The 9427-nt window shown below is 45.0% G+C and overlaps 1 protein-coding gene across 1 annotated transcript in view; it reads left to right on the top strand.

The window, feature by feature from the left end:
- The window catches only part of RECK (reversion-inducing-cysteine-rich protein with kazal motifs), a 71719-nt gene that overhangs the window by 57243 nt on the left and 5049 nt on the right, over positions 1-9427 (top strand). The window contains exons 14-18 of the mRNA XM_004677779.1: positions 317-505; positions 1506-1628; positions 3086-3257; positions 7565-7757; positions 8901-9111. Coding sequence (XP_004677836.1) covers positions 317-505; positions 1506-1628; positions 3086-3257; positions 7565-7757; positions 8901-9111 — 888 coding nt within the window. The remainder of the gene's footprint in view (positions 1-316; positions 506-1505; positions 1629-3085; positions 3258-7564; positions 7758-8900; positions 9112-9427) is intronic.

Consider the following 9427-nt stretch of genomic DNA (forward strand, 5'->3'; position numbering starts at 1 on the left):
AAAAAAAAGATTCACGTAAATCCTTGACAAACCCAAAGTAATAAAAAAAATGTATATCTCATAGCATTTTTGTTCAGAACTGAAGCTAGCTTTGGATTGTAGATCCTTAATCATCACCATCTCACAGGATATAATATTTCACTTAAAAAGATAAGTTTTGTACAATGAATCAATTCCTTAATTTGGTAGAGCATCTATTGTTAATCTTTGGTAGGCACACAGTGTTTACAGGAGTACAATAAGACTTAATAGCTTAATGTCATAAAATAGTGTCATAGGAGAATACCATCTCTTAGCTAACTTTCTTTTTGTCCAGGTTGTAAGCTGGGAGAGGCATCTGATTTCATCGTCCGTCAGGGGACACTAATCCAAGTGCCATCTTCTGCGGGGGAAGTTGGTTGCTATAAAATTTGTTCATGTGGACAAAGTGGACTTTTAGAAAATTGTATGGAGATGCACTGTGTAGACCTCCAGAAATCTTGCATTGTTGGAGGAAAAAGAAAAAGTGAGTCTTGAACTGCATTCATTTGCTTCTTGTCTTTAATATAGGATTATTTATCTTAACTTTTGAGAAAGACCATTAGATGAATTCTTACCAGTAAGTAAAGTGCACAAATCAGATACTACAGGGCAATAGTTTTCAAAATGTACTCTGCAGGGCACTAGGACTTCTAAGGATCCCTCTTCAAGGCCTCCTCAGAGGGACTAATGAATGCTTGTTGAACCATGATGCTAAATCTTGGTCCACATCTCCTCATTCAGTCTTCCCAGTTATCTTTGGATAAAAGTGATCTCTGAGAGGAAATGCAGATGACCAAAAAACATGAAAAAATGTTCAACATCACTTGTAATAAAGGAGATGCAAATCTTAAAAAAAAAAAGTATGCATTTCACTGAAAAGACTTTGCTAATGTTGGCAAACATCATCTGCCACTCATTCATAATGTCAGTTATTCATTTCTTAGGTCTTATTCTAACTTCTCTAAAATGGAATGTAGGTAACTTGAGTCACAGAATATATCTGAGGATAAACAAATTGATTCCTTTTATACACTTCACTGACTAAATGCCTACTCTATCCAAAAGAAGATGCTAGTGCTTAGGAAGCTGGTGCTGGAATGGAGGTTTTGCATGATAAGACAGGAGGGAATTTGAACCACACAAAGGAGCTCTTCAAGGAGCTAGTATTCTGCAGGTCTCAACCCAAAGATAAGCATCAGGGTAGTCTTGGGGGGGGGGGACATTCTAGAAGGAGAAGAGGGGCAAAAGGACAGAAACATTCTCAAGAAAGGGAGCAGTGTGGTGAGACCACACAATGGCAGCTGGAAGGATATGATAAGAGGCAAATATGACAACTTATTCAGAATGTAGAATATATTCAGGATATAGTTTATATATTCAGAAATCTTTCAGGAATTGCCATTTAAAATGGAAATAATTGCAATTTTATCTTATACCTTGTTTGTAAATGCATGTAGCTCAATAGTGTATTCTCTTTCTCTCAGGTCATGGAACATCCTTTAACATTGACTGCAATGTCTGCTCTTGTTTTGCTGGCAATTTGGTGTGTTCTACCCGCCTGTGCCTCAGTGAGCACAGTTCGGAAGATGACCGTCGTACCTTCACAGGTAAACATGCTCACCCCTGTTGCCAGAAGCAGCAGTTTAGTCTGCTGGTATCTGTTGGTATCTACTTTGCTGCAGCTCTGCAATCCCTTGGGCTCTGGGTGGCAAACGGCCAGGAAGCTGCTCTTGCCCTGTTCCCTGCTGCTGCAGCGACTGGACTCTTCTTTCCCTATAGTTAGTTTTACTTATGAGGGGGAGGGATCGATCGACCTTGTTATCTCCTGCCCCTTGGAAATAAACAGAGATCAGAACTGGAATGGCAGTTCTGATCAGACAGGAATGGCAGGCTGATGTGAAGCAGAAGCAGGACTGACTCCACGCCATCTTCTCTGTACCCTAAGGAGTCCCGGCCTTCACCGCATCATCATCACCCCATCATCATGATCATTATCTTTTATTATGACTCTGTGTGTGCTCTAATGAAGATAATTCCTTTTGCCTAGAGAAACCATAAAACAATGTGGAGAGGAAGAATAAGCTAAGAATTTACACAGATGACTTACATCTCAGTGTTTGGGAGAAGTGACCTTTACAGCTAGTGGAACCCTGTCTCCCTGTTGTGTATGGCCCTTTGTTTGCTGGAGTAAATTAAATTCACGACTATTGAGCTTGCAAACTTTAAGGAGATTTTTCTGGCCCCCAAATCTACACTTGACTCAGAAAAATGCATTTATAAAAATTCTTAAGTTTCTTAAGTAATTTCCCAAGTTACTCTCTTGTTCCTTCCCCTCTCTAGGGAAAATGGAAGGAACTTAAGCAAGGAATTTACAACCTTTGCTTTTTTATCCTCTTTTTTTTTTTTTTTTTTGGTTTAATTTTTCTTACTTTTATTTTTGCAAAGAAGAATTGGAGTACGGCCAGAGGTGCAGGGGCAGGGAGTGAGAGGATTCACCAGAGACAGAGTGAGGAACGGAACAGGTGGACTGACTGAAATACACTGCTGAGCGCCACAGGAGAGATCTCCTGCGCCATGTGGTCAGTGCCTTGGCGTTTTGGCATTAGTGCTGAAATGTAAGCCCTAGGCCACTTCCCTTTTTTTTTTTTTTTTTTAATCTTTTTGGTGTTACCTTTTAACATTTCAGAAATCCCCCAAGCCAAATCTCAAATATCTGTATTTAGATTTTCCATGCTAACTTAGGAGAAACATTGTTTACCTTTCTGTGAATAGCTTTGTTTCTAGGGGCTTCTGGGGGCAGATTCTGCATGGAGGCCCTCTATTAGCTGGCAATAAACCAAACAAGGGAAGCCTGCATGTACACAGGTGACTTGAGGACCGTACTGCCTTTGATAACTGTCAGAAATCAGACTGTGTGTGATCGTCTGATTGTGTGTAACTTAATTTCCATTTCTGTTTTAACATGAGGTCTCCGTGTGATTGCTGATGTTTTACCTTAAGTAGGGAGGGGGAGGGGATTGGAAAAGCACAGGTACACGCCTCTGAAGCTCTTCGCTCCCCTCAGGTCTACCCTGTAACTGTGCAGATCAGTTTGTCCCTGTGTGTGGGCAGAATGGACGCACATACCCCAGTGCCTGCATTGCTCGCTGCGTGGGCCTCCAAGACCATCAATTCGAATTTGGATCATGCATCTCCAAGGATCCATGCAATCCTAACCCCTGCCCAAAAAACCAAAGGTAAGTCCACAACGCCTTATCATTTTCATCTAAGGCCAGCACTTACTAAGCATCCACTGGTACCAGACAATGAGCATACAAAGGTGAATTAAGAAGGTCTCTGCTCTGGAGAGTTTGGAGTCTAGAGCAAAAGAGCCACGCACAGCTGCCGGCCGTGAGCTGTTGTTACAGGGCAACTCTCAGTCTGAACTGGGCTGCCTGACTGTGGGTCCTCATCCGTGCGCCTAAAAGGGACTTATAATAAAACTCAACTGCAGGAACACACAAAAGGTTAACAATGGGTTTATTTACAAGGGAAAGGGAAAATTAATAACTCAGGGGAAAAGAGAGAGGGAAGGATAAGTTTGTTAATGCATCTTACCAGTTCTGCTGACCTAGAACCCAAATACCACACTGAAACCTGGTGAAAAGCCAAGAGCTCAGCTGCGAGCCACAAGGCCAAGAGACCCCTCAAAGCCCACATGTCTGGTTTTACAACAATACAAACAAAATGGCTGCTTAATTCCGCCCTCGGGTCCTAGCAGTCCTTCCTTTGGTTACTCTGAGATTTGTTCTAGCTTCAAACATTGGCTTCAGACTACAAATCCCAGCATCCCAAAGGGGGAATTGCTAGGACCTGAGGGTGGAGTCCACAAAACCTGTATCTGTAAAAGTTCATTCAGGACATCCTTTCCCCCTAACACTGTGATAGGGCCCAGAAACAGAGTGGGTGAGGCAGCCTAGTGGCCTGAGAAAAACAAGAGAGGATGCAGTAGCTGGAAAGGAGATTGGGAGTCAGAGAGAATAACAGGTACACAAATCATGTGACCCCTGGAAATGAGATTACACGCTGTACACTGGGAGCCACGGTTTTTCTACAGACAGAAAGTGTGAGATAAGGAGAGCAGCTGAGATGAGCAATGGTGTGTTCATCTCACTAGCACTTAATGCCTGATGGATAATGCAAAGTTTTCTTCTGCTTATCTGCATCCATTTTAGATATTGCACTTAAGAATTTTATGAAAATGCAACTTTAGTATTACTTGGAATTATTTGTCTAGGGGGCTCCTTTTTCTGTAGTTTCCTCATGGCCTCAAGGACCTACCCTCAGCAAGGGGTCCCTGCACTTGCCGACCGCAGGGCACATGTCCGCACACTCTACTGGGCATCAAGCTTCACTGGCTGCTTCAGAGACCCAAGCAGGGTGCAAGCCAGTACCACAGTCCTTTCCTTATTTTACAGAGAATAAGCAATTGTTCCTTCCCCTGAAAGTCCTGGTGTAGAATGGAGGAAGGGAAAGACCTTCTCCTGTATTAAAAGAAATGTTGAAGAAACTTGGTAACCTCTTTGGAAATTTTATACCATTAAAACTGAGCTACAGAAGGCCCTCCCTGGTGGCGCAGCGGGTTAAAGCACAGCACTGAGAATCTAAAGCCGCTTCTGCATGAGTTCAATTCCCGCCTGCCCCGGAGGTGACCACATGGTGTGGCAGACCTCTCCTGACCCGCCCACTGCTCCCCTCAGCAGTGTACTTCCTCAGTCTACCTGTTCTGCTCCTCACTCTGTCTCTGGTGAAGCCTCTCACCGCCCCTGAGCCTCTGGCCTGTACCCCAGTTCTGTATGCACAAATAAATAAATCTTTAAAAAAAAAAAAAAACTGAGCCACAGAAGTTTCTGTGGAAAGAAGACATGTGCCAGGCAGAAGAAAAGAGAGTCAAGGCAGAAGCCAAAGGATGGTACAGTTATGTTGGCAGGTGGAATTATGGGATGCTTTGGTATTTTTTGATATTTGTTTTTTTCCCTTACTTAGCTAACCTTTCTGAGTAAGGTTGTTTTGCCTATATTATTAATGACTAAAATCTCAGAGAGGGAAGGCTTTTCTGTATATTATGCAAAAGCAAATATAAAAGACTGAAAAATGCAGCCACATAGAAATGAAAAATGTATGCATGGTCACAGACAAATGCTAAGCTGGAAAAAGCATCACAGAGAAAGAGCTCATGTTCTTATAATATGAGGACCCCAACAAATCAATATGGGAAAGAGCAACCTAATAAAAAAACTAGGTAGAGCTTAATAACCTAATCTATAGTAGACCAAGGACATCGACATAGGAAAAGAAATCCAAATAGTTCTTATTCACATGAGAAGATGCTTTTATTGGGCATTGTAAGCACACGTGCTTCTGTTGATAAACCCAAATATTGTACCTTAGTGTAAAAGACATTCCATACACCTGGGTATTGAGCAGGTGGCGGGTCCCAGGTCACCCAGGTTAAGGATCTTCCAGCTCCTGTAGCTTTGTAGCCCCTATGTCGTCTGCCTTTGCCAGCAGTAGGAGAAGGGAGATGGTAAAGGTTACGCTTGGAAAACTTTTATGGGCCCGAGCTACAGTTGACATTTATCTCTATTTCCACCACATTCCATTGTGTACAACTGTCACTTGGCTACAAATGACTGCCAGGGAGACTGGGCAATATAATGTAACGTGTCTGGGAAGAGAATTAGATGAATTTGATGCACATCTAGCCAGTTGCCATAATGCTAACCTTCCTCACATTAAGAGAAACATAAATTAAAACTACAATTGTGTGTTCAAGGTTAGCAAAGATGAAGAGGTTGATAACATAATATAGGGGCACAGACAGCTCTCATACAAGAGGGGGCTGGTCCACCCTCCATAAAACATCCCTGGATGAATAAATAAGACACTGGTAATGGTGATTGCCTCTAAGGAAGGAAACCAGGAGAACACCAAAAGGAAGGAGACTTATTTTTCACTATTTACCATTGGTACTTTTTCATTTTCACTATGGGCTGATAATCTGTTCAAAATGTTTGACAAGTTAGAAGTTCTATTCATTCAGCACACGTACCAGGCATCTTTTAAGCGCTTGGACACAGCAGTAGGCAAGCGAGGGCCCTGCCCCCAGCACGTTTGCTCTCTGTTGTCTCCTGGATCTTCAGACTCTCCCACAACTCATTTCTGTGTATTCAAGTTGATAGTCTTTCCTTCCAAGATTACCTAATTTCTCTTCATGTTCGTTATTCTCATCCCTTTCATGTTAATGGATAATGAAATTCTAAATATTCTCTTGAATTATTTCTCTTCAGATATCTTCAGTGTCCATAAAACCATAACTAAGTACATTCTCCTTTTAAATTCCATCAGAAAAGGTGACCAGATGGTGGTGGTGGCCAATTCTGTGCAAGAAGCTAAGAGAGTAGAAATTAAAACAGCATAGCTACTATATTCTTTCATTTTATAGGTTGTTTGTGTATCCAATTACTTAGGACACCCAAGAAAATGAAACATTTTAACAGAGCTTAACTTCTTATAAAAAGTTATAATGTCCGCCCTGGTGGCATAGGGGTTAAGTCTCAGCACTATCCCAGCCAAAGCCTGAGTTTGATCCCTTGAGTTCAATCCCCAGCCAGGGAGGTGACCCACATGGCACAGCAGACCTCTCCTGTCTCACCTGTCCTCAGTGTATTTCAGTCGATCTGCCTGTACTACTCCCCACTCTGTCTCTGCTGAATCCTCTCACACCCCACACCTCTGGCCTATACCCCAGATCTTCTATGGAAAAAATAAAATAAAAATAAACCTTTAAAAAAAGTTATAAATACCATTTTGCAATGAGGCAAGAAGAAAAGAGCATTGTCCCTAACCCCTCTGAAGAAGTTCAGGAATTCAGAGTGAAGAGAAGGCCCAGGTAGTCCTAGGAAAGGGTGGCTTCATGGAGTGGCGTCCTCTCGGTGGTGCACAGCCAGCAGCTTCATGTCCTCAGGCTTGTGGGAGCAGAAACCGGAAATTTCCAAAACATACTGTGAGGTCTTCTTTTAAATAGACTCATATTACTCCAGCTGAGTATTAAGCACCTGGAAGTGTTTCCTTTGTTGCTGACTACAAGGCATTGGGCTCTTACCCATCTGTTCACTCTGAATGCCATTTCCACCCCGTGCATCCTTTGTTCCTGCCCTTGGGGTCAGCTGCCCAGTCCCTCGGCGCCAGTCTCTTTAGCCTCTCACCCCTGCTCATATTGCCCTCTTTGCCTGGCCTGTGCAACTCTCCTCGGCCACCGCCTCTTGGGGCTTTCTCCTGCCCCCCACCACCCAACCCAGTCAGGACTCATTCATGAGCTTGGCGTGTGTAACTTTACCTGAGGACCAACTTCCTCTGCATGCTTGACACTCCCTCTCCACAGGCTCTTTAGGAGACGAGCTGTCTCTTGCTGGCTCCCCAAGCTCCTGTGCCCGTCAGTGCCTGGCTGGCCCCACCTGAGTCCCTCCCACGGTGGCTCATAGCTCTGCATTTGTGTTTTCAGATGCATCCCCAAGCCCCAGGTCTGCCTGACAACTTTTGATACGTTTGGATGTAGCCAGTATGAGTGTTTGCCAAGACAGCTCACTTGTGACCAGGTCCGCGATCCTGTTTGCGACACGAGCCACATGGAGCACAGCAACCTCTGCACTTTGTACCAGAGAGGGAGGAGCCTCTTATACAGGGGCCCGTGCCAGGTACCGTTGCTGTCTCTCAACCCAAGTCATGAGCGTAAAAGTGATTCACAGGCATTTACGGATCAATCAGTGTGGAGTCTTCTACTTGAGGGTCTTCTGTGAACCCTGTCGAATCTGGAGAGCTCAGCCCTCCACTAAAAGTCCTCCATCCCCAGACTGACTCTTCCAGTAACTTGAGAGGGTCAGCGTGCCCTTTGCCCATCAGTGTACAGGCAAGGTTTGAGTGACCTCCTAGAGCCCAGCGCGCTCTTCAGAATGTAAAGCTTCACACCCCTGATGTGCATCAACACTATTTTCACTTCCTGAAGTTCTGCGGGCCCTTATAAGAAAACAAATCAGGAAGAATGTGAGTCAAAACCAAACAAGAATGCCTCCCCACCCCACTTTTCCCTCCAGCAGTACTGAAGAGACATCGAACATTTCTCCATGACTTAGTATCTTTTATATCAGTTTATCTGTCAGTCAAATATGTATTTATATTAAAAAGTCAACCCAAGGACACCCCACACAGGCTCCCCGACGTGTGCCGACCGCCCTAGAGGAGCCCTGGCCCCAGGTCCAGCCCTCTGCCTGGTCTGATGAGGCCGTGTCTCACCACTGGTCCCCGCTGTGAGGCGCAGCCCCCAGCTTGTCTCCCTACACTTGTTTCCTCAGAGCTCATGATCCAATTGCATCTTTACCTGCCACTCTCAATTCTCTGTCCTTTCTTCCTATTTGTTCCTTTTCCTGGCCTCCACTTTTCTCGTACCTATCCCTAACCAACCTGATGGATCCAGACTGCTGCCGCTTCCCTTTCCTCACTCCATACCCAGCAAGAAATGATAAGGCCTCCATATCTGCGTGAAGATTGAATTTCTTTTTTTATTCAGATATTTCTGGAGTAGTGTTAGTCTGGAGGTGGGGGAGTCTGCACATGAGATAAAGCCCCAGGTCCCAGAGAGACTGAGAAAACTCATCTCTTCCAGTCACCCTGACACAGCTTACTGCCAACCTTACCCCCACCCCATGCTCACCCCACCCCATGCCACCATGTAGCTCAGTGCAGAGGGGCCCAGAATCTATACCTCTCTTCTTTGTTTCTTCTGCACTGTACGCTTGCTTAGAGAAGTTCACCAACGTGATGTGTCGCCCCGCCCCCCGCAGGCTTTCTGCAGAGCCAAGGAGCCAGTCTGCGGCCACAATGGAGAGACCTACAGCAGCGTGTGCGCGGCCTACTCGGACCGCGTGGCGGTCGACTACTCGGGGCCTTGCCAGGCCGTGGGCGTCCTCTCAGAGCACAGCTCTGTGGCCGAGTGTGCTGCTGTGAAGTGTCCTTCGCTTTCAGCGGCTGAGTGCAAACCCATCATCCCTCCTGGTAGGCCAGCCTCTCTGGGGTGGGGTGTAGGGGGGTGGGGGCCACACCCACCTCCAGAGAACCGAGATACTAAGGAGAAGGGAGGTAACTGATTTAAGTGTTTCAAAAAATCTTGGCTCTGATATGATAAGATGCATTACCTGTAAAAGTTGTGAATTGCTAGATATCATCTAGTCTGGTGCTTTTAAAATGCTTTTAAAATGTAAGTATTTCGGCCCTCCCTGGTGGCGCAGCGGGTTGAAGCGCAGCACTGAGAATCTAAGGCCGCTTCCGCATGAGTTCGATTCCCGCCTGCCCCGGAGGTGACCACATGGCG

The sequence above is a fragment of the Condylura cristata genome, unplaced genomic scaffold, assembly GCF_000260355.1.
Source record: "Condylura cristata isolate star-nosed mole 26May11 unplaced genomic scaffold, ConCri1.0 scaffold00006, whole genome shotgun sequence".
Classification (NCBI taxonomy): domain Eukaryota; kingdom Metazoa; phylum Chordata; class Mammalia; order Eulipotyphla; family Talpidae; genus Condylura; species Condylura cristata.